This window comes from Triturus cristatus, chromosome 12 (assembly GCF_964204655.1).
Source record: "Triturus cristatus chromosome 12, aTriCri1.1, whole genome shotgun sequence".
NCBI lineage: Eukaryota > Metazoa > Chordata > Amphibia > Caudata > Salamandridae > Triturus > Triturus cristatus.
Window position 1 is genome coordinate 474,028,650 of NC_140595.1, and position 26,866 is coordinate 474,055,515.

The 26,866-nt window shown below is 42.9% G+C and overlaps 1 protein-coding gene across 1 annotated transcript in view; it reads right to left on the minus strand.

Moving 5' to 3' along the window:
- RHPN2 (rhophilin Rho GTPase binding protein 2) overlaps positions 1 to 26,866 on the minus strand; it is a 211,584-nt gene that overhangs the window by 134,268 nt on the left and 50,450 nt on the right. The window contains exon 2 of the mRNA XM_085639656.1: positions 16,678 to 16,793. Within this exon, the coding sequence (XP_085495782.1) occupies positions 16,678 to 16,793 (116 nt within the window). The remainder of the gene's footprint in view (positions 1 to 16,677; positions 16,794 to 26,866) is intronic.

Consider the following 26,866-nt stretch of genomic DNA (forward strand, 5'->3'; position numbering starts at 1 on the left):
AAAGATGTTCGTCCTATAACACCTTCAATCAAAAAATAGACCACCCTGCATTTATGTGACCAGAGGTGGGTACATTACACCGAAATCGAGAGGGAAGACTCCACCAAGTGCCCTTCGGTATTGATTGCAGAGGAAGTCGAAGGAATTGACTCTGACAACCAGTAGCCTGTAAGTCACAGAGGAGCGAAGCATCTCTTATGTCTCTTTGATTCTTGAGCAGAATCTCCATGGCCCACCACAAAACCCACACCAAAGACAAAGGCGACACCCCGGGTTTCCCCTGCAGAAACAGGGGGCAGGGGACAACAATGCCCTCGGATAAACTGCACCCAAAGTTACTTTTGATCCTACCTCACGGATTCACTAGGAGATGAGTTTGGGCTCCACATTAAGGAATGGGACAGAGAGGCACATGCCTTCTTCAAGGAACCACCCGCAAAAAGCATAGTTTTATGACTGCCTAATTGTACACCGCCACTGAGAACAGTTGAGCAGTAGTAAATCCTAAGCAATGGATGGAGACTGAAAGAAATACACCATCTTTTACCTTAGGATTTTGTAAAGAGGTAGAAACCCATAAATTGCCATCCATAAACTCACCTCTGATCCCTTCCCACCTTGGAAAAGGGCTGAAGTAGCGCCCCCTTCTAGGGTGGGAAGGAGAACAAAACGTCCCCAAACTTTGTTGGGGTGTAAGGAATGGGGTTTCTCCACAGGGCAAACAACTTCTCCAAAGAGAAACAAATTCGTCCTTTTTCTTAGTGGGCAGCTTTTCCCAATGCTCAGCTGTACCCTGTGTATTACCCTGCATTGCAGGAACAGCAAATGCCAAAATACACTACCAGTTGTATGCTGGGAAACTGCTGCAGTTTTTCAGCATGCAAATGGGAACATTTGTGAATTCCCGAAAGCTGTACATTTATATCAGTGTGTACGAGTACCTGTAGGCATTTAAATATACAACATTCTTTTGTGAATCGACCTCAAGAGCCCTTAATCTCATTTTAGAAGGGTGTGTTCAGTGCTCTATAGGATATTGCTTTTATCTGATTAGGAAGATTCTTGTACACTTTTCTGATGCTTCAAATAATTTAAATTGACTCCAAACTTTCATATGGTGTTGGATCTGCTGTTGAGCCTCTAGTATATTCTCTCTAATATTTCTACTAACAATTTAGCATCCATACAGATAGGCTTGACACCCTCCACGATAATAAAATATATGATTATGGCTTTGTGCTGGAGAGACTGGTTAAACTCATCTATATCGTAGCATTGACTTTATCCATTTATGAGATAAACAGGGGTATTCAAGCTCAATAATAAACACAAAATATTAGGAGTGAGCTCCAACAATATGTAACTTTAAAATACAGCTTCTAGGGAAACCGGGCCCAGAATTATAACACACAGATTACGTGGCTCTTGCAGTCAAGTGATAAGAATTTATTTTCATACATACAGTGAACGTCAGAGGTTATACTAACCTTGAGAGCTCTGCTTTATCAATAATCACTAATGTATACTTTAAAGTATGTTTCATTGTGATTAGGGTTTGCAAACACTGGCAGTATGTACTTAACCACCTATCTGGTCACCCTTGTTACCACCAATCACAGGTTTGTACTTGTGCCTAATATTTTAGTCGAATAACAAGATGTTTCTAGTTGATAAAACACAATGCTAGACACCCAACCAGCATTATTAAAAACAGCAAAGTTTGGATCTTTCCGCAAGTCCTGGTTCCTCCCCCATAAGTAAGAGCCTTCAAAGTACTGGAGTCGCCTTGAAGTTACAACTGCTGACATGGACGAGAGACTGCAATAGCATGAACATCACACATCCTTTAACAACACACCTCGGTGCTGTGGCTGACGTGCAACAACAGCAGAACTGGAGCTACTTCCATTGTTGACATTTTCTTGAAGTGGACAAAGGGAGGGGAACAGTTCCAGGAGTCGTCATAAGTTGGCTACAAGCACTGGTCTAACTTCACCATGCAAAACTGTCAAGGGCATAAGCAAATACCAGTACCAGAGCTACAGTCCAACTCCAAAAACATGATTGGATATTTGGGTTTGGTTTTCTAAAATATTTTTTTGAATTTCTTTATAACCAACAAGGTCAAATTATTGCTGTAACATGTCCAACCTACAGGATAATCAAGTGTGATAAACATTAAGGTATCTTAATCAGGTGGCAACAGATAAGCTTCTTACACAAGCAATTACAAAATGCTCAACAACATATTATGAGATGTTAAAAGCATTGCTTCCGCTGGGTAAAATGAAGGAGAATTGTTTCAATGAGGAGAATTCACAGTCCACCAATGAGCTGTTGAAATCCAGAAACCCCCACAACAGCCCACAATAGAGCATTAAGGGACCCAATACATTTTCAAATTTCTTAGGGCAGCCCCTTGCCTGGCATACACATTTCTCTGTTAACAGGCACCAGTCCATATGGGCTGCCCTTGCCAACATCCTACTCACACCTAGCCGTGCTACCATCAAACCTAGCTCAAAGATCAGTTCATCTTATTTGGAAGGGCATGGTTGTATAGTCTTCTATTTCCATCTCTGCTGCCCTAACTAAAATATTACCCACCCTATTCCGACAAGCATTGGCAAGGCCAATAGGACTAGTTGATAAATGGAAATGCTGCACCAGTAACTGTTGAGTTTAGGCACACAATAAGTTAGCATACACGCACTCTATCTCTCATCCTTGCATTCATGCATCCACACACCCATCTAATGACTCATTCTTGCATTCACCCACATTACAATCGATAATAAAACATGTACATGTGACCAAAAGCTTATGCAAAGTAAATTAAAAGAATAAAAGTGAAAAAAAAAAGAAATCGTAGCACCACCTAATCGTGGGTGCATGCTTGCAATGGAAAATAAAATCAAACATAGAAGCGGGCAGCCGTGTTCCAATTGTATTGTCCCTTGTGAGTTGTGGGCTTATAGTTCCAAAATGTTAATGACAAAGTGTTGGTCGGCTGGGAATGGTAAATCCATGATACACTATGGATATTATAATTCTGCTATAACCACCCGGTTTAGAAACAGTGGCGTACAGGATGGAGAGAGCACTGCAGATGAAATAAGTGGCAACAGAGCGGCTGACAGCACTGCTCTGGGAGCTGCCGTATGCTCTGAAAGGTGAAAACGTATAACTAAAGGACTGCCCCACCAGCTCTGGCACTGTAGCACACTCATTTTCAGGTAGATGTGCAAATACAACCAGAAAAATACCGCAACTCGTAGGGAATCACAGCCAATGTCTGAAGTGGGATGACCTAATGACCAACCGGCTGTATGCTGTTATGGATGGAACCAGAGTGTGAATGACACCCAGAGGCCAAAGGCAGAAGAGGGCTGACAGAGAGTCACTCTGCATGTAATTGTGGGTATATAAATGGACACAGCGAATTCAAAATAAGATAACAATTTGGCTCTGGAACACTATTCATTTACAATCTCTGATGTTTTGCACATGAAGAAATATAATCAACCTTATTTGTTTTATAAACGCAACATAGTGTTGGTTGCTTTCAATGATAAAAATGCATTCAAGTGCTGCTTAAACTCTAAATATTGAAAACTGTTTTTTATCTTGAGAGTACGGTGAGGTGACAAATTATATCCTTGCAAAATGCACCCCTGACAGTATGGAAACATACCACAACCATACATTTTTAATGCCTACACATCCAAAGGTTTCTATCTCTGGGAGCCAAACCTCTCACTGTGATTGACTGGCTCGGGAGACCACACCAAATAGGACGTTTGTCAGAGTTATAGCATTTTGTTTCCCAAAAATGTTTTGATTATCTCCCATTTTCCTCGTGCAGGAACATAGCCCTACCACAGCTTTGTTCCTCCGAGGCTCTTGAGCATGGGCATACCAGATATCTATGTATTTTCTATGATGTCATTGTGCCCACAGGCATTAAACAGGATGCTGTACATTTTTTTAAATTTAGAATGCAACTCCAAGTGTAAATGCCAGTTTAGGCTACCTGTATTTCGGTCGCAGATCTCACTCATGGGTTGTATGGAAATATCCCACAATGATACATATTTTCAACATCACCAGATCTTAGAAAGTTTCTATCACTGGGTGTCAGATCCTTCTCAGTCTTATTGGCTGATAATGAGATTGCACTGACTACGACAAATGTCAGATTTATTTTTCCAAACTATGGTAGTTCCTTCAATCTTCCTCACACAGAAAACTACATCCACCAAGGCATGACACATCTGTATTCCACCCAAATCTTCTGAGCGTGGAATTATCAGTTTGTGGGTTTTCTATCATTTGAGAAGTGAATGCTTTGACTGAAGGGAGGAGTCAGCAGTATTTGGACCTGGAGTCAGACAGCAACTCGGAGAACCTACCAAGCCACACATTTATGAAAGTTAGAAACACAGTGATGTGGCTTGCATGAATTACAACACATTTTATTACCACGACTCTTCTGCAAATGTGAACAAACAAAAAAACAATGTCTTCACTTTTCTTTCACTGAACACTCCAGAACTTTAAGTAAAGGGCAAAAGTTCTACAATCCAATGTTCCCACACTTCTCCTTATAATAAAAAACGGTACCCCACATGTGTGGATGGGACTACTGCACAGGACAGGAGTAGGCCAAAATTGTTATCAAGAGTAGACCACATTGACACTATATTGACTTTACATTGTCACAGATTTGGTGTGTTTCCGTCGGATACAATAGGCCCACCCACACATATGCTTTTGTTGGTAAAATTGTGTGAACAGTGGGTGGAGGGAGTTTTGCAGTGATCAACAAATTCCAGAACTTTCAGTCCCAGAAATGTGAGGAAATTCGGTATTCATAACCCACATTTGACCCATGCAGGGACTTCTGGGTAAGAAAGGGTGATGTCATTCATCATCAGGTGTCCAGTGTTCAGAAATGTCTGGGATTGGTAGATTTCCCAACAGACTGGACAGCCGTAGGCCCAGACGTCTTTCTGTGCCAAGCAAGGTGCCAGACACGATTTGGCTATTTCGTAGGCTAAATGCTATTAATTTATCCTACTTAATAAGGTTATATGCCCGATACTGAAAGAATATATACCCATTGTTTTACAATTATATATCAAGTGTTTTTAGTTATTCAACACCTGGCTATAATAAGAGACATGTTTGAGGTTCGGTGGTAAGCATAAATCTAGACGTTCTTCACAGAAAAGGTTGCAGTGGAAACATGGACGTGTCTGCTTAGGGGGCATGGCGGAGGCAAAATTTGCTACAATTTAGACAGATCCTTGGGAAACAACTCTCAGTTCTAGCTAATGCCGGACTCACTCTCCCCAGCTTCAACTAACCGCACTAGAACAGCACTTATCTCAGTACATATTGAACTGTCATTGCATCTGTAAGGCAGATGTTTTTGATTGGTTATTATTATGACTGCCTCTTATAATCCTGATAGGGCTGGCACCAGGCCCTACTAGCCTTATCAGGATTACCAATTGCAGTCGTAATTTCAGAGTAAACACTGGGGAGAAACATGCACGAATCTGCACAGAAACGACACATACTGCATATTATTCTCCAACAGCATGACATTTCCGGTACTTCATCACACCCAGAATTACTGGGGCCCTTGCTAATGGTAATTCTTTTGATGAGAAAACAATGGAGATTATTAAAGGCCATTTGTAATGAGACTCTTGCGTTTTTCAACTAGATCCTCCATACATCATTCACATAATTTCTATTTTTCAAAGTGTACCTTTATTTCTGCCCAAGTTCCCACCTCACGTTACTTTTCTTCTCTCCTTTTTTCAGTCTCTCCCTTTTCACGTTCCCCGTTTCCCATTCATAGAGACTTTTTTAAAGCACACCATGCTTTGTGCACTGAGAGATTTCATAACAGGTCCGTTAGACCTTCAGTCTTTAAGGTAATCTTGTCACGCTGGCCCCGTGCCCTAGCAATAAAAAAGATGGTAGCTCATTTACCACAACTGAAGAGTTCTGAAATGCTGCGTCAGATGACCTACCAGTTTCTCTGCCCTGTCCCTAGCATTCGGCTGTAGGGCTAGTTCTCGAACTTCCTGTTCTAAAGTGTCTTTTTTATCAAAAACTATGGGCCTTCTTTGGAGTATTGTACACAGTATACTCTGTGGCAGACAGAAAGGATGTCCTGTCCGCTGTATTACAGGTGCATTATAGCGTATGGAACGTGTCTGCCTCGGTTTGTTGAGTATCCCGTCAAGCAAACTTGAAGTCAAGACCAGTACTGGAAAGTAGAGGGATCGCCCCAGGTCCCAGTTTCAGTAGCTATTTCTGGGCCAGATACGGGATCTGGCCGACCCAGGGAAATATTCTGAGTTTGTCATGGTGTCATTGTTCAACACCAAGACACAAATGAGCAGTGTCTGCATTCCGTTTGGTGCAGCAACCTGCAGGCAGCAAGGGAGCTTTCTTAGTTTTACTTTCAACCAGGCACACTCAAACGCTTGACTTTAAGGGCTATCAGCCCATCTTTTGTTCAAGTATCATCCATGTAGGGATCCATGGGAAGCCAAACAACTAGAAGACAATGCAATGGATGGAAACAAAGGCACACAGCTTATCCCTTCACACGTACTTTATGGAAACTATCACTTGGAGGCAGGTTTTTGACTTTGTTTAACCTCCCCTATGTAAGAGATGTACATGCACTGCAAGAATGCAAGATTTATCTGTAGGTATGAGTAATTTTACATGTAATGATTTAAAAGGTACTTTAGAGAAACTATCACTTGGAGGCAGGTTTTTGACTTTGTTTAACCTCCCTTATGTAAGAGATGTACATGCACTGTAAGAATGCAATATTTATCTGTATGTAGGAGTAATTTCACATGTAATGAATTAAATGGTACCTAAAAATTTATTTTTTTATTATTTTGTAGCGCAAATCATGCCACTGTAGCATATAATGGCGTTTTCCATCTTACACAGAGACACAATAAATCATACAAGAGTGTAAATCAATGGATAGCAAATGTTACTTAAGACAATGAGGGTTATAAGGTGTAGGAATTAGATATCGCCCATACTTGTAGACATTATTTTTAAAGAGTGAACGGCCAGGAGAAACACAAATTCAGGACATAAAACTTAATACAGTGATTGGGGTTGCCTGTACTAAGAAGACTTTTTTTCTATTCACAGAGTAGCCCTTCTTTGCAATCTTAGAATAACAGATTGATCTAAACCCAACACTTACAATTTGTATGCATCTCCATGATGCTGGTAAACAGATCACTGTGCCATACTAGAAGGATTGCAACTCATGAACTGGAAGTAACAAATAATCTGTGGCAAAAGCAGTAGCTGTGGAAATCTGAAATAATTTCCGTTAGCATAAGCTGAAGCCATCCTGGTTGTGCCATCCATTTTGTTAGCTATGTAATTCTTCCGTCTTCACTGTTGCATGCCCTTCTAGTCTGCTTGAGTCATCAGCTTTAGTTAACTCCTTCTGTACTGAGCCAAAGCAATGTATGTGCTGAGAAAAGGCCTGTAGCTGCTAAAATGCACCTGGTTAAAGATTTAACTGTCAACTATGTTCTGCTATTGTAAGCAGTTCTCCTCCCCCTCCCACTTTTGCTGACTAAGTGATTACCCATCTGCCCATGTCTGGCTGTAATTGTTTCTGAGTAGGCCTGTACCTTCTATTTGTAACTACATGCTTACTCTGCAAAAAAGTATGTATATAAGCACCATGGTCTGTGTATTCAATGTACTACCTCAGGCAGCACTCAAGAGTGCTGTGTGGACGTAGTCCCACTCAAGAGTGATTAATAAACTTGTAATTTGAATTCCAGCTTCAGTGCCAATCTCTATTTTGTTGTTCTACAGACCCGTGGACAGAGAAGGGTGACCCCTGCACAGGTGTGCTAATTAAAAGGCTCATTTCCACATAGCCCCCTTACCTATCTTCATAAAATACAAATCTGTCATCTGCCTGTTGCACAATGCGCTTTGCAGCAGGCACTTCAACCCTCTATGCTATTTTATGAGTCAAAACTACATAAACCACCAGAGTTATCTTATAGTTATTATAATCCCCTCAAAATTGCTGGGAACAAAGATCTCTGCAGCCGGTGTCTTACTCCTACTACAGACTTTAGTATGCAGCCTCTTTGTGACAAATTAAGTATATTAGAAGAGATTTGCTGCCACATTTGTTTGTTGCCAATTTCTTTGCACCGGATTATGGGCCAGATTCTGATCTTGGCGGATGGGATACTCAGTCAAAAACATGATGGATATCCCGTCCGCCATATTACAAGTTCCATTATATCCTATGGCACTTGTAATACGGTTGACGGTTTATCTGTCACGTTTGTGACTTAGTATCCCATCCGCCAAGATTGCAATCAGGCCCTCTATTTTTAAATGAATGTATAAATTGACTATCAAACTTGCTATTCAAGTTCCACCCCTCATGACTCCACTCTCTTTTATCTGCCACACCTTGACCCCTAATGTATGGGTTGCCGTAGTACAATTTTTCTAATTCTAGTATTGGCCAAGACCCTGTATCTCAATGCACAGCACCTCACCAAAACCTTTTCTTTGGAAATGTGCTGCGTTTTTCATTCATGTGCCTTTCAACAGAGTTCCAGGCTCTATCGCTTGACTGCGACCAGCCACAGTCCTTTGTGTATATGCTAAAATTATCTTCCATGCATAAGCCCTATTCGTCCGATGCTTGCCGCAGTGAGAACACCATCAGAATGGGCTTTCTTCCAGACAAGCCAGCTCATGCATGAGCAAAGCAAACAACCAACGCCCCGCTGGAGGTAAAAACCTATTCCGCCCTACACAAACTAAACAGCCAGGACGTTACAAAAGGTAAATGTTACTAGTGTACATTTGTTAACAGAATCCTAATATAAGTAGAATGGCGCAGAGTATATGCCTATTGACTACTTTATGTCATTATTTGCCTTTGTAATGTGTGAGCTGTTAACAACAGAAATAAGAGGAATCTTAACAGATATGTACGTCGTGTGAAATGTTTTCAGCACGTTGCAGGGAAGTGTTTTTGTTTTTTGTGGCAAAGGTGCCAAGGAGAACACTTTCTTCTAACCAAGGTGTTCTTAACGTGTGGGGCATTACTTTCATTGGCATAAACTTTTAGAAACCATGTCAATGTGTTCTTGTTAGAAGAATGTTCCTGACACAGGAATTTTAATTTAGGAAATCCTCTGTACTTTTCAGTTTCGCCGAGGGAGTGGCCAGGTGAAAGTGGGCCTTGGAGCCTCCAGTGCTGTGTACTGAGTGGTTAGCACACCCTCACCCAGTAGAGCAAACAAAGCTCCAGAATGCCGAAGTTTGCCAGCAGGGTGAGGCTCTGATCACAAAATGTGATAAGGCTAGTCTGAGAAAGACAAAGACACCAATAATGGAATTTAAGAAAGAATACTCACGAAACATAAGTATGTTTGTTGTAAATGCTGAGCTTGTCAGAAATGTCAGAGTGTTAGAATCTGAGAGAAAATTCGTCCATTTATCCACCAGCAGGTGCACTGGCAACAGGAGCTAGGATTGTGAGGGACACACTGCACCCCACGTATGACTGTCTTCTATGACTCTACTTCGAGGTAGATGGCCATATTCCTTACTTGCGTTAGGAAGCACAGCAGCCTTGCTACGCCACTCCCACAGGACTCATATGCCTGGAACCTCTATACCGGCAAGGGCTAGGGATGGATATTTGTGGGAGACGATGGGGCCATTTCTTACTGGAGGGGGCCAAAACAGAGGAGACAAGAAGCATCATTTCAAATAAAACTATATCTAGTGATTTCTGTTTATCTTTCCACAGTAAGCCGATTCGCCACAGCAGAAAATAAATCCTCTACTTTGATCCTAAGACCGGGTGGAACCTTTTGTTAAAACAAATATCAGCTCAAATGGTCTGCCCCTATGTTTATACGAGCTGCGAGAAACAAATGAGGGGATACACTGCCTTTGTGCCTGTGCCGTATTACTGACGTAGATGCAGAAACAAAGAACCTGTCGGAAGATTCATTGACTGTGCAATGTATAAAGGTGGAGCACCATCAGTGTGTCCCCCCAGGGCACCCCAAGGGGTGGTGATATGGAGTCAGAGAGAACTCTTACAGCAGCTGGTGAGCCTCCAGTGAAAGACGAAGAGGCCTTCACTTTCACTAATGCTCTCTCCTGAGCAGAATCGCCAACTGTCATCAGTTTGTGCCTGAGATGAGGACGACATGTATAACTTTTTTTTTTTTTTTTATTCGGGTGCACTGTCCAGTCTAATCGGCATACCTAAATAAAAGTGTGCTGTAGCACAAACAAGACCAGGGTGCCCGATATATGATTCAGGCCCAGGTTGGGAAATGGCTTATGCTGCACTAATTAAAGGCATCACAACAATTTAATAAGGCTATTGCTATACAACAGTCTGTAATTCCCTTACTGCAGATCCTAGCAACAGCAAAATTAAAATGAGTTCAAGGGAGAGTGCTAAACGCTTTTCTAAATCAAGAGGGTGTTGCCATAGCTGTTTTGTGCTGCCTTTGATTATTCAGCACCTACCGATCTCAACAGCTATGCTGCAAATAACAGGCAGGCACCTGAGTGGATCTCTCAGCGCTCAAACATTAGCTCTACGTTTTGATGCAGAACTCTAAGATTAATTCATTTGATAGAAGTTACAACAGCGCTTATCAATAGAAGAATTAGATAGTTTGCAGAGTTTACCACAAACGGTAAACAGCAGGCCCAATGAACACTTCACCACGCCTGTGCTACCATCAATCATCTGTTCTTTTTGCTTTTGCCGTCCTAAGTGGAAAGGGTATGCCAAGACGTGGGCCCCGTGCTCAATGTGCCACTAGATTAAAGCTAGCCTGTCTGATATGGGGTGATACCCTGAAATCGGCCCCAGGATGCGTGTTTCAGGTCTAGGGAGGACCTGGCCTGGCAGCTCGGACTGGACTGTTCCCATAGGGAGCAGGGTCAAGACTGATATGCATAGGTTGGGTCCAAACTAGGGTAGCGTGTTGAGCAAAAAACTATGGATTAAACCCAGATCTGTGACTGGGGGTGAATGTTTGATTTGTTCCGCATTCCGTCCATCAGATATGGGTCTTAACTCAAAAAAATGATGCACCAGTGGCGCAATGGGCTTGTAAATAAGCCCCCGTTTTTTGTTTTTTATGGAACGCGTAGAAACACTGCAGTTTCTTATGAGGCAAATCGATCGTGGAATCACAGGTCAGTGTGCAATATTAAAAGCTACTCAATGTTCCTGAATAAACATTGAAAATGTAGCCATGAACCACATGTGCCTGCAACCATGATGTCAACACTGCACTGCTGAACTGGAAGTCAGCTCTCACAGCCCACTGAACTATATCTGCTCATTTGAATCAGATAAATAGGTGGGAGAAAGCTATAGCCCATGCAAACTCCTATAACTTTTCCCCACACAACCTCAGAATGCAAGGGGCAAGCCAAACTAAAACATCACTGCAAAGTAACACAGAAGAAAGCATGCATATTAAAAACTGGACCACAAACAATCCATTGCAACTCAATACCACGCCTTTTGTGCATTACAATTAGGTGTTTACCATGTCCAAATGACATGTTGACCTCAATGGAAGGCTTGATCCATGTTATCCAGAACAAATTGCTTGTGTTTCTGTAGGGATTAAAATATTAAAATAATGTAACACAAATTCATGAACATGAAATGGGCTCAGGCTTCTGGTGAAATAGTTTGGTCCATGGACGTAATTTTATGGCTACAGATAATAAAAAAATCTAGCAATTGGATACCGCCATATTGGTCTGCCTGCCTGGCAAACTTTAATGTAAGTTGTTCAGTGGGTAAAAAACACACACACACTATCAGAACCTTTGGTATGGTGTGTGGGTTCCAAGCCACACTCCTCTGCTGATTTAGCCAAAGGGACTTAAGGGGTTTGTTGGACCTAAAGACACTTTTCAGAAGACATCGATGGTGGAGGGGTGGAAAGACTGGGGCAATTAGCACAATAGGTTACAGACCCTTGGCTTCTGAATGTTCCACCACTAAACTGGAAAAGTCTCATCACTGAACCAAAATACAGGCCACACAGCCAATTAATGCGTCAGGTAATTGCTGACACCCGTTTAGAAAACAGAGGTTTCGTAGCTTTGAAAAATGAAACTTTACAACATTTAACTTAAACACAGTACAAAAAGTGAAAAATAAAATAATAGTGCACAACGTCACACAATATCACTAATTTGTTGATTTTTATATCAAAGCAACAGAAGTATTATGGAGACTGCTGGCCGGTAGGCGATTTGGGACAAGAGTACAGTGGTCAAACAGGAAACAAAGTCGGGTTACCAACAATTCTTGAATAAGCCAAAGTTACAGCCTGTGGCATCTCCCAAATCACTATGACATCTTTATGTCCCTTTCAGGCAAGAAGTGACCAGGACTGAGCCCCTTTTTCACTATAATGCGGCAGAATATATATCCAGGAGATGTAAACTCACAGAACAAGTCTGAGGTTGAAATGGTGTCACAGAGACTTGGGCTCGTGAAAGACGTTCTGGCCCCGTTTGACTACTCTACCCTTGTCCCAAGTGTCTTACTTCCTTCATCCACCAGCCAGCTTCAGCACGGCACGTGCTTACCGGACAAAGCAAAAAGATATCTAGTGCCATCTCACCGAGTTAGGTGATAAGGCAATTAGAGAGCTCACTGCAGAAGCGATCTCATGTGGTGTGATCAGTAAGGCTAAGATTTTGGCATGGGATTTTTTTTTGTAAAAGTCACAGAATTGAAAAAGGAAGAGTCGTGGGAAAGCATGAGCCACAGAAACTATTCCCACTACTCTCCATATGTATCTTTCTACAATAACATTAAACGAAAAGGAGTATGTGCAGAGGTTGAAACGTAATCAACTTAATGTTACTAAATTTCTACAGTTTAAAAAAACGGGTTGGCTAGGTTCTGAAGCTTGACTGATCGTGTCTCATAACACAGCCTTGTCGGAAGAAAATATTCCCGAACAGACCACACAATCCACAGTCACTGGCAAACCTCTCACAGCTATTGCGCCACAGTTCTGGAAGCAATATATTCCACAATATTAAGGCACTTCTGTTCAGAAACAGCTAGTTGTACTTTAGCCACAAAACTCTGCTTTCGTAAACACATCTCATAACATGGGAATAGATTTAAATACATGTTGTGATGGAAGGTGTAGATGCACCTCACTCAGACCAAACAGTTGACAAGATTAAAAGAAATCAGCAGCAGGTTTATGAAATGATCCACTTGTCATTTGTCACGTTATGTGTCGTCTCTTTCTGTTTTTTAAGGGGGGGGGGGGGGTGCTGTAGCCAATACTTCAACATATAGCTGAATTTGGCTGTGGGTCTGCCCATTATTCATTATTGGATGGCTTTCTTCTTTACTTGAATTCCCAGCTGATTCAATGGCTTTCCTCTTTATTGAGATTGTACGGCACTTGAGGAATTTCGGTTTCACTCTGATATTCAACTAGTTTTATGTATCCATCTTTTACTGACTTCATGGAACACTGTGTTCATTTATGTATGCTATGTGGCATTTGAGCTTTAGCACTCGAAGGGGAGCATATCCTGTTCGCTCCTCTTTCTCTTCATGTGTCAAGTGTGTATCTTTCTCTTTATCTTCTCCTCTCCCTCTATTCAGCCTCCACCTCCCCAATCATTCTCTGTTACAAATCCCCACACAGAATCAATATTGCTCCAAATCGATTTCTCGCATCTCCCTCCACCACCCTTTCTATTCTGCCGACACTGACGTCTGCTGATGTCCAAGATGTCTCTCTCTCTCTCCTCCATCCACTGTCTCTCTCTCTTCTGACCTTCCAAGTCATCCTCACTACGGACCATTCACCCCGCCACTGCCGGTAGCCCTGTTTGAAGTACATCACATAACATTCCAAAATGGCCATACACCCCACTGGTAAGCCAGTGTCGGCATCAAACATACTTTGACAAAGCAAGATTAAATGGTTGGCCAATGCTTGTTTCTTTTAAGTGGGTGGTACCACAGTGCAAACTCCACCCTCCACTCATATTTTCACTCAGAAAAAAACAATTAATCTTGCATTTGCTTATAATTAAAGTGGATAGCTTCAAACCTCCTATCCAATTGGTGGTTACTTGGGTGGCTGGCACCTTTTTTCTTTTTTTTGTAACATTTTGATAAATCCACGTTCTAGGGTCAAGGCAAACAGTGAGGTCATTCTGTACTGCACCTACGAGTGTGTTTACTGACTCAAATGGCTTTCTCCAAGTGTCACCCAATCTGTGCTATGATTGTACGAATATTCTGAGTACAGAAACACCACTTTCAAGTGTGATTCTCATGTTTTACTTATGTATGCATTTTTCTGCCCCCATAGAGTGCAGACGCTTCTCGGTCTGTCAATGGTCTCTGCTCCTCAAGATTAAATTGTTTTCCCTATAGTGCCTCTCCCATCCTTTGTCCCTCAAGCTTATTTAAATGAAACTGCGCCACCCATGTCTGGGATTCTTGCTGGCATCTGTGATTCGATGGCGCAGTTTTATGCTGCAGCAACGGTTACCCATCTTAGATGGGAAGGCTTACTGGGCCCTGTGCTGCATACCTCTTCAGTCAGGTGCTGCTACCACCATCAAGCCTGTGCCCACTCCCCATGAATCGCCTGTGCCGCAATCGAGAGCTCACCTGGATCCAGCGCCACAGTCTGCGTGCCATCTTGAGGAGGGAGTGAATGTGCTGCGAACTGGCATGTGAAAGTCCAGTTGCTATTTTTGGGATGCGCCCCAGAATCTGCGGTCAACCATTGCATAAGTGTTCTGGCTGGCACCATGCAGCCCTATATATGGCTGCTTAGGATAACCTGTGGTCTGAACAGATAAACATGCCTGGTTCAGTCTTGGTGTGCTCAGCTGTCTGGCGGAACCCGAGGGCATAAGGAGATCACGTGCACCTGGCCCGCCTTTCTCTCAGTTGCCATCGTAAATGCATATTGCACATCAAGGGATTGATATGGAGGGTGGGAGACCGCCTCCAATTCTGACACACCTTAGAAATGATCCAGGGCCTCGGGGTGTGGCAATGCCAGGGACGGTGACACGCTGGTGACCTCTAGTTCTGGCAAAAGTGTGGCATCTGTGGGCATCAACACGCGCTTCCATGGGCGGATCACAGGTCCCTCCTGCGCAGGTAGCACAATGTCCAAACTGGAACACTGCTGGACTCGGAATCGAGTTGACCAGAACCCCAAATGACCCCCTTTCACTCAACTCCCCCTCATCTTTCTACTCCAGTGGTGAAGGGAGACAGTGCTTTAAAGGCAGATGTGCAATGAAAGCCCAGAGGTTCTGCCCCTGGCCGTAGGTCACACATCAACGCCTTTGCCTCCAGACTCATACCATGAGGAATGACAGTTCCATGGCTGGACTGCGTTCGCATTTCATTTTACGGGTTTATTTTTACTGTATGTGCTGACAGGTGATTCAGACCATCAATGATCGGATAGGTGCACAAACCAATGAAACCCCAGGCCTGGCTTGAGCTAAACATCTGGGCCAAGGAGCACGAGGCAAAACAAGCTTCTCTGTAACAATCACCAAACCAGCTTCCTCCATTTTCTGCACACCCCTAACACGTTTTCAAATGCTTTTGGTGAATGTTTAAACAGCGAAATGGTCAGTACCTCCGCTGCTATTCCTATTTCCCAGTTCATTTGCCCTCAACTTACCACTTAAGTGAAAGATGGGAGACTCAGTCGGCGTTGCCGGGATTGGAGATCAGTGCTTGACGAACAGCGAGCATTCATCTCACTGAGTCATCCTTCTGGCATAATCTACTTTGAGCGCCTGTATTTACATAATAGCGCTCACGAGAGCATCTGCTGCAGAAAATGGGGACATGGAGGAAAGAGCAACCGTGTGATCGTGCGAGCACCGGCAGTCAGCCGATGAAGGAGGTTCAGGTATCTCAGTCCCAAGGGTGGGAGCCATGGCACCCGGGCAGGGAACCCTTCAAAGGTATCACGGTGAACGGCAGACAGGGCCTGATGACTAACTTGATAAACTGGTAAACTAACAGACTAGAGTAAGTGCCCACTGGGGCACTGCAAGGTGCCAGGGTATCAGGCCACGGGAGACACAGCAGCAAGAACAACCTGTAATGAAACGATACACTGACACAAACAAAGGACAAGTAACAGAGCCCTGCCAGGTACAAAGAGGGAAGGAAAACTACTAAATGACACACACTGAATGAGAAACATCACACAAAGGTGGCTGGCTTCGGTTTCACCCAGAGTTAGAAAGGGATTCCGTCCAGACTCCATACAAGTCGGCCCACACAAGTCTACCTGAAAGCACTGGGCGCCATATCTGCATACTTAATAAAACTTTATAAAAGAGCTTGATGTAAAAATGACAGATGACTTTGGATCAACAGCGGGGGAGGGGCTGGGGCCGGATCCTGTATACAGTTCATTCAGGGAGCCCTGGACGCGGCTCCGAGGCTGGGCTGGGAACCAAGGCACATCAGGGGTGGAGAACAAAGGGAGCCTTTTGCTGCTGACACTGAATAGAGCAGCGAGGGTGGGAACATACCGCAGCAGGTTTTCGGCCCCGGCTCTCATGCGCATGGCCTTCATGATCTGTTGGTTCAGCACGGCCCTTTCATTCTGCAGCTTGCTGCGGCCGGTCTTGGCAAGGGGGTTACAGCCCTGGAAGAAATTAAAACAAACAAAGCGTCAAAGGGGCATTATTGGAGAAATTAAAAACAATGACGCATACTTCGGGTTGTGAGCCAAGCAATCCAAACGTGTAAGTCTGCGCGAGCTTCAATGCAGATAGCTGAATCTGAGCCAACCATTCTAGCCAATGAAATGGCCTAGAGTGATTCCAGAACATATACATAATAACCTCCACAAGATGAATGTTTGCCATATACAGTGTCCCATCGGCCAGCCTAACATACTTTATATGTTCGCAGTAAATGTCTGTATTTCATCAGCCGTGCTTCCAAGGAGAAGCAATGATGACCAGGGTTCCACACCATGAACCTCTTAATGCCCTCCTCCCCCCCCCGCCCCATTCCACCTAAAATCAAGTAAGCTCCATCTGAGTGGCCAGCCATCTATCCATGGCACAGTATCGCTGCAGGCACTTGCATGTGTGCCCCAAAACCTACAATAGATGTCTTACCCCTAGGATGCTTAAGAAAAGCTGGTGCAGGTGTGGGGCACCTAAACGGGTTACCATAATACAGTGGTGTCCAATAAGCGCCTGTTATAGTTGAGTATAATCCTCCTAACTTTCAGAGAAGGCCATTGCAGCAAACCATTTGCCTTACTATTCATATTTAAAACTAAAATCTAGAACAAATATTTTCAATGAGTTTAGTTCCGTTTTTACTTCTCAAATACTTTGTACCATGCTCTTTCTAGGTCAACTTGTTTTCAGCGCAATATTATTTTTGGTTACATGTAAAAAAACATTCTATGCTTTACAACTACAAGGGAAATAAGTATCGAGACATGGAAATTATACCAACATGGTGAAAACGCCATGCTCAGAAAAACCGCTCCTGGTGGCAGGTCTGACTGAGCATTCTAAAACACAAGCAAACTTGCACGTTTGTCAGTATTAGCAATGACTTTTTAGACAATTACCATCTAAAATCAGCTTTGCAAAATGAATTTGAGTCAAATTTGAGTAAATGAGTGCTCCTCTTTAGTCTCTAAAAGGCGAGAGTGAGAACCTCAACTCATCAGTCTGATATGGCTCACAGCTTAAAAATAAATCCTGGAGCTGTAAACTCGATTTTTGTGAAAGCACCCCTGAAGGCAGAGGTACGTCTGTTTTATTTGAATTTTAAATCCAGGGTTTGCCTTTACTGGCAGATTGAGGCGCACGGTATGGGAATGCAGCATAACATAGGATATGTCACTTATGTGGGAGTGGTACTCAGAATTAAATGTATGTATTCTTCGTATGAGCTTATTCAGATGTGCTGCAACACTATGCTCACCATGAGCAAACTATACGCCAACATTAAACTTAAAACAAATCAACCCCAAACAACCTAATGATGAACTCGCCAGTCCTTTGCACCATAAGAGGCCAATCCTATTTTTTCTACAAATAGCCAATCTTAAAAGGCCGTCAGACCCCATGTGGGAGCCACAGGTCAAACAGGTGCTACTGCCCGCCAACCATAGTGGGTGCGGTCACTGCCAGTGGTGCCCTAGGGCGTATGGCTACAGCTCTCCAAACTGGGCCCAGAAAAACCCTTTGAACACTTGTCTCTCAGGGTAGCTAGGGCGAGCAGTCATCAACTTACCAGGGAGCCACAGCGCAGAGCTCAATAATCAACCAGCAGACACAATAATGTATTGTTCCGCCTAGTGCTTACTTTTTATGTAAAAAGAAAGTATTGGAAACAGACAGCTGAACTAAATACTACATAATTCAATAGAACTGACATACAGGGTTGCCATCTAAGTTGTGTAAAACACGGAGGTACTACTCCCATCTTACTGGTATTCTCCCTCCCCGAATACCCCAGCTATGACTGAGATCCTGTATCTGCAGTCCCCTACACACTAGGGGTTTAGGGTGGATTAGGTGCAGATAGGTCAAATACTCTAAGATGTCAAAATACGCAATTCTGTTTAATGTCTCTATCACTTTGGCAAAAAGTCGTAGCGTGTGCGGCATAGTTGATTGCATGCGTTTCGGATGTTGTCCCCAGTGCAGGTTAATCCTCAAATTTTACCCGCTGGTTACTGTAGAAGTTCAACCTTTGTCACAGGTACGGTTTAGGCTGCTGCCCTGACACAAGAGGCTTTTTTGCCGCGGGAGCCGCACTGACAGCCTCGATCAGCAGATCTGTGCGAGAGGACTCATATTGAGCGGCGACCAAACATGAAGCTGGCTGCATAAAGGTGTTCTTGTGTGGTAATTGCACCCTCCAAGACAAAGCTGGTGTCTTTCTGGGAGTTGTGGTCTCTGGGCTGCTCGGGGCTTCCGGCTTTAGCAGATACATGGCTGTCACTCACAGAGATGACAGAGTAGCATCTGTATCTTAAGCCTATGTCAAACTGCTGTGCATCACAGGATACGTTTTCTGGTAAAGTCTTGCTCAGCTCAAATGGAAACAGCGCAGAGCAACCAGGGTGTGAACCTTTTGTCAATACAGGTCACTCCTCGCTTCGCTCTCTGAGCCAGTCAGCTTTCTCCAAGTACTCTTCACACCAGGAACACACTGGGCATCTCCTCCTAGACAGTTTCTCGTCCTGCAGGGCTAAGTACACTTTTCCCCTCTCTCAGCAGGCAGGCTAATAGGCACATTAGGTAGACCCTCAACTCCTCCTACTGAAGGTGCAAAGTTCAGCTGATGTCCCCTCACCTTTAGTAGACTGGTTGTCAGGCAGGCACAAGACCTGGTTGCACAATCTCTTCGAGTATTCTGCGGAGCACTATTTACTTGATCAAGAACAACTTGGGAGTGAATAAAGTGAGGTGTTCCGCATCCCACCATAATAAACATTATGCAATGAATCCACTATCTGAGGTTTCAGAACCAGTTTGGGTTGATTCTCTTTCAAATGCTCCTTCTCAGGCTGCTCCCTATGAACAGCATTTGTGCAAGGGGACAGCTCTCACAGCAAATAGCAGCGGGACTGGTTCCATCCCGGAGCATCCAAAACTAAGGCATAATGAAGATTGAGATCGGTACAGTTGGCTGTTATCAGCCTTCCTGAAGCAGTAGGTAGACAAACAAAAAGGTAGGCCCTACCTAGAAACTTCCTCACCAGAAACTGCAGTGCCACCCCTCAGTCTTAACACCTACCAAATGGCAAAGCTCAGGAAGAAGGAATCACAAGCTCTTTGCTAGCAAGGACCTCACTGAATTTCTAAATGTAGCTCTGTCTCCATCCTCCCACACTACAGTGTCTGGGTCTCCACCTTACAGCTACAAGAATGCAGGCACTACACTTTCACTGTCTGTTGGAAGTTATCCTCACTCTCCATCTTGTGCCATGGAATAACAAGGTAAACACACTAAAGCACACAAAACGTGGGCAGCATCCTAGTCCATCAATATATTGCGCAGCATGCCACCTCAGTCTGGACTCGGCCATATGCAAATCAGTCTTGATCCTGCTCCTATGGGAACAATTAAGCCCGAACTGCCAGGCCACGTCTTCCCTGAACCAGTACACAAGTAAACTAGGTCCAGTTTCACCCTAGTTAGGGCTCATCAGCTAGGTATAGCTTAGTTTGAGGCACAGTGTGTACGGGACCCACGTCTGAGTATACCCACCCCACTTAGAGTGACACACTAAAGTATACAAAAATAGTGATGGATTGATTGCTTGAATTAATCTCAGCCACTAGTCATTATTTGGGCCGCATCCTAGTCCATTGTTAATTTGCATACCATGCCACCTCAGTTTGGACCCTGCCATATGTAAATCAGTCTTGACCCTGCTCCAAATGAAACTTCCCAGCCCAAACTGCCAGGCCAGGTCCTCCCTGAACCGGAACACAAGCAACCCAGGACTGGTTTTGCCCACGTTTGGGTTCATCAGCCAGGTATAGTTTGGTTTCAGTAACTTAGTGTGCACGGGACCCACTTCTTGGAATACCCTTCCCACTTAGGTCGACCCACTAAAGTATACAAAAAAAGTGATGGATGAATTGGTTGAATTAATCTCTGCCACTGGTAAATACTCAGGGTCGCATCCCAGTCCATTGTTATTTTGTATACCATGCACCTCAGTTTGGACCCAGTTATGTGCAGATCAGTCTTGACCCTCCTCCAATGGAAACAGTCCAGCCGGTACTGCCAGGGCAGGTCTTTCCTGAACTGGAACACAAGCAACCCAGGACAGGTGAGTTGGCATTGTGTGCAAAATAACGATGTATTGGGATGCAGCCTGATTAATTACCAGTGACTGGCACTAATGCAAGCATTCCATTCAACACTTTTTTGTATACTTTTATGATAAACTAGGGGCTTCCAAAATCGATATCTCATGCCTCAGTATTCAAGACTCAGATAGCACAGAGATCTATTACCATACATGTGCTACACACTCACTACACCTACATGCACTTAACATGCACACAAGATGTCAGCGCAAGGTTCTGGGTTTCATGTAAGAGTGGAACTTTACATGTGAGGAGCTGGTAGACTTGTTTCTCCTTAATACCGAGGAGTCAGGTCACACTATAGCTGTAAATACCACAGTATGCTTTTATTAACACTTTGGCCCACATTACAAGTTCAGGGCTAAATTGCGATCCCAATGCAAGCATGTGTTTGCACATGTATTGGAATTACAAGTTGTGTGATAATTATCACAACATTGCAGTTTTCCCTTGATAAATTCCAGCAGGTCAAAACTGCCGAAATTTATCAGGGGGAAAGGCCGGCAAGAAAAGCAAAACAAATAACAATTTTGCCTGTCATGCCTCATTTTCCTGTTGAAAACTCAGAATAGGAGATATTTACCACACATGGTAAGTACCTCACCCTGGGGTAATGGTATTTATCACGTGAGGTAAATACCCAACCTATTCCAACACATGTGTAATGTGGGCCTTTACGTGGTGCACCCAGGGCCTAGACAGTAGTCCAGTGCCCACTATGAAGGTATGCTTTATGCAAACCTCCAGATCAAGGAACAAATTCAGGAGCTTGTATTACCGGGAAAAATCTTATGCCTCTAAGCACACACTATATTAACATGATGACAGGACTAAAATAAAAGTCAGGATACTAGTTTCACACTCCTCAGGTACACAGGGCAGGGAAACACAACCGTTAACTATGCGGCGGAGGCTTCCAACCCAACAGCCTCCATCATGTATGAGATACCTCTGGAATTAAACTACTGAAGTAACAAAAAATATCAACTGCGCATGTGTGTACTGAAAACGGTAGCAGTGTCGAAGTTTGCATGTCCTGTTTGCTAGATACGAGATGGTAAAGGTCAATCAGTCTTTTTTTTTTAAAATATATATTTTTGTTGCCATTTCAACCCATTTGTTACAATGTAATACACAGCAGATTTGTTTCCATAGAAGTTAGATAAATAGCAATTCCTTATACGTGTCACTACCAACAGGTGCAAAAATAAATCCAGATAGGTTTAGCAGCCTTATTCCAAGGACATCAGTGCAAGAAGAATATATAAAAAGTGACTCACAGTTGAAAAATATAGTATTATTAATAAGAGGCATCTTAAAGTTGCATATTTTCTCCTAAAACCTGGGGCAATTAACTTTCGTAGACAGAAGTCCCCAAAACAGACATTACACCTTCAACAACAGTAAAAAAATAATTCCAGAGAGATATTTAGAGTCCCCCCAATCACTAAGCAATAAAATGCACATCCACAAAACACAGGAAGGCTGCAGGAGTCCAAGACACATTATATGCTAGCACGTTAGCTGCGGCCTTTGTCACATTTTCACCTAGTTCATTACTGCCGACCCTTCCATCCGATTAGTGAATGACGCCCAGATTCTGACTCCCCACGGCTGCTTCTTGAGGCCTTTACACTGATATGAATTAGCTTCCATATTATAAACTGCTAGCAATCTTGATCTTCAAATTGAAAATGTTGGCAATCAGAAATTAACAATTCTGACGCGATGCACAGGCGGGCAACTACCATGGCAATAAATAATAAGTATGCTTCTCTTCTTACTACCATTGTCTTCCGAGCTTTCGCACACCCCCAGAATCGTCACTACCAGAGAAATCTGAACCTGCCCGCCCATGACAGAACCCCAAAACATCCCAATATCCTGTTTCAATTATTGCAGTTTTGGGCATGCAAGAAACATGTGAACAATGTAGGCCTGCACTGAGCCACATCTCTTATGTTTGCCACCAAACCTGCCACCCCACCTGGCCACCCTGGCCGGAGTGTGGTACAGATTTAAGACTGTCTTGAAATGTTGGCTTCTTAGGCTAGCCGTCAATAAAACTCTATTACCCAAATCTAATGATTCCTTGAGTTAAAGCCCTTATCCACCAAGTGTAGCCTCCCACTTAGGATGTTTTATTTCCAAATCATTTTGCTGAGCCTGCACCAGTACATCATAGATTAAGCCAATTCTATCCTGCCGCCTTGCCGTCTCAATCAAGGCAATCTTAACCATTAATATTAGTCCTTTATCTAGAGAAACTTAAAAAAAATCACTCTTAGTCAACCCAAAAGCCTCCTGTAAATCTGTGTAGGAATGGAGTTGAACATCTAAAAACAAATCCCCTAACACTGCAAGTCCCTTCTACACCCAAGTATCCATGATCGCATCCTGAAAAACAGGGGGAAAGATTGACAAGGCTGATAAAGGTGAATAAGAATTAAATTTAGGAATACCTAATCGTTGCTTAATCTGGCTCCAGACTTTATATGCTGCACTTAAGATCTTAAGTCTGGTCTTCTTATAATAGTTTAAACATATTTTTACAAAACATACCCTAGTTTCTGCTCCAAGAATCCCCTCATAAATGGTGGGGGTTTCTGCTAAATTATTTTGACTTGCTCCAACTGTAATTAAAATACCCATATGTTGTAGCATGCACACACAATAATACAGAGTAAAATTAGGACCTGCCCATCTCCCTCGCAACCGTGGTAAAATCATATATTTGGCTGCTCTCCTTCATCGCCTATACCCCCACAAAAATGCTAAAACATATACTCTTCAATTTGGACAACCAATGTTTACTGATTTCCAACGGGATGGTCCTAAAAATATATAGCACATTTGAAAGAATAGTCATTTTCAAAACACTGTACTTCCCAAAAAGCGAGAGATTTAGTTGGTCATTCTATCAAGATCATCTTTGATTTCATACAACAGTGGTGCCATATTCAATTAGCCTGTCGAAAACTGGCGTAATCTTAAAGCCCAGGTATACCGCATCTGTCACCACTCGTTCATCTCTACATCTTGTGCCCTCCTTGCACAGCACCTGGGTCTTTCCCTCATTCAATCTATATCCTGAGCATGGTCCAAACTGCCTGGCTTGATCTTCAATTTTAGGGAGCGTCGCCAAGGGATCTGTCGTGACCACCATGATATCAGCTGTGTACGCCGGTACTTTATATTCAACTGGATTACAAATGACTGGCCTAATACGGGGGGGGGGAGGTATTCGCCAACTTGGCTGTAAATGGATCTATATATAAAGCAAATAATAATGTGTATACTGAAAAAAGGTAGCAGTGTCGAAGTTTGCATGTCCTGTTTGCAAGAAAAGACAAGGTAAATTTCACTCAGTCTTAAGGTAGTTCACAGGAGAAACCAGTTTTGCCACTTGACTAACAAGGAATACATTTATAGGGCGTGGAGATATTTGGCACAAAGAGGGCTTTATTTACACTGTAAAGAGCTCACGTTTGGCCCTCAGGGAAATATGTCTAATACGCACTCTTTTGTGAACGGTTATTTCTTGGGCTCAAGCGTGGGCTTGAGGATGAGGATCATATATCATAGCGCTCAACATTAAATGTAAAACGAAAACACAAATGTAATCATAGAGGTAAGACAGTTACTTGAAATCTTTCTGAAACACCAAAGCCTCAAAGAAATTAGAAGAAAGCATTGTTATCTGACTAACTCAAAGCCCTGCAGGATATAGGATCTTCTACAAACAAGCACCTGTTCTACTATTTTAGCTATCTACAACAGGGTTATTCCGAGGAGTCTGTGTATTGCTGAGTGACGAATACAAATGGTAGTTTAAGCCAAGAAAATTTGGGATGTTAATAGTCACAGGGCTGTATTAAAGAGGACTCTTAAAGTCACGGGGTGCACACCATTTGGAACGCAAGAGAATCAAGAGCCCATCAATCAATGCCCAAGATAATCCTAAAAGTGATCATATTAAAAACCTGCGGTGCAATTTGTTAGCAATGGGGAACATGGAGAAATGTAACTTTCTTGCAATTACGATGGAATCACTAAGATGTGAATTGGGTTTCTGAACTCCTAGCAACAATGAAACATTGATTAAAGATTTCATTCGGAGGTCTGATAAACTAGATGCTCACACAAGCAGTTTTGCAGAGAAATGACTCCAACACAACTCCTGAACACGACTGCCGACGTTCAATGAATTGCCTACTGCTACACTGGGGCATCGGATCACAGTGCAGGCTTAGACTGTTAAGTTGTAAAGGGAGGAGAAAGATTTAAGGGTTTGTTGAACATGTTGTAATGCTCTGAGCTGGCAAAGGTAGTTCCATGACCCAGAGGTATATTGAGGTCTTCAGTGCTTGCTAGTGAAATGGGATGGAGACAATGAGCAGGTGAAAGCAGTTAAGTCTCTGAGAGGAGCTTGGTCTCTACTGTTCTAATCATTAGCTTGTCGGGGGAGGATGGTTAAAGTGGAACCCCTACGACCGGAAGAGGGCATCACAACAATGGCAGAGCATGCAATGGCCCTAGCAAGTCAATAAGGTCTGCTACACCAGGAGCGAAGAGAAAACAATGCATAGCAGGCATAGAAAAATTCTGCAGCAGTTTGACTCGTTGCAACTTAAAAATGAAAAACAACCACCTTCCAGGAAGGTATACTGATAAATGACACTTATTGTTTACTTTTTTATTTCTTCCCATGGACCGTCCTTTTAAGTAGGAAAGCTATGTTTGGGAGTGGATTTCAAATTGCCTATAGCCCAAAAGATCTTCCCAGGCTTATGATGTTTCAATTGGCAGTTTGACAGATTTCAGAACACCAAATCTTTAACTTGAAGATGGTAAATGAGACCTAGCTTTTTAAAGCTTTAGGCATCACCAAGGCATAATTGTGTCAATACAAACACAATTTTAATTCAAAACCAGTTGAGCATGCTTGTTCTGCTACAGCTACAAGTCTTTGTCAATTGTTGTATAGGGCATCAGAAGATTTGGATGGCTCTCATAAAGTCTTAGCACTAATTCAATAAAATACATAATAAAGGTAATTGCCTCTGATTTGGTCTTCCTCATTCTATTTCTAACTCCGTGAAGAGTTCTGACTCCCTAAAGCAAGTTACCCAATTGATATGGCCGGAGAAGGAAGTTTTCTTTAATTTTTTTTATATAGTTTGTCTTCCTTTTCTTTTTTTGCAATCACTCCTTATAACCTCCCTTTTCAATCCACAACATCATATTGTTTTTGCCTCTCTTCAGGAACACGGATAGCCTTTCAAGGTGAGTTAATAGATTTTCTGCTGTTTTGTTAAAACCCATTTCTTTTTTTAAGGCAGAAATTGACACCAAGAATGTATGCAGTCATCTGAGGTTTCACATCAACCACATCTGCAGCAGTACCTAGGACATATGCTCAAAAAAAACCCTGATGATACATCTAACCAGTCACAGGTATCCAACCTCTTAGGTCTTTGAAGCTCTCATCCCTGTGATCTAGCATTCTCCAGTGTTTGGGCTTGCCGGCTGGAGCTAGAAAACCTGCAGACAGGTGTACCATTTGCTCCTCCAAACCCAATTATACTTGTAATAGACATGGGTCAATAGGGTGGGAGACTAAGAGTTACAGGGTTGCTGGTCTTTATGTGTTAGTAGACAAAAACAGCTACTAACACTTTAAGGTTTTGTTTCAGTCCTTCAGACCAAAGCAGTTCTGGTGGAAAGGGACACCCAGGGGGTGAAAGCCTATATAAATCAAGACCGAGTCACCAGATAGTCGAGACTTTTGCATAGGCAGAAAATAATCTCTTCTTTCTCAAGGTAGCTTATTTTCAGGGTTAAATAACCTGGGGAC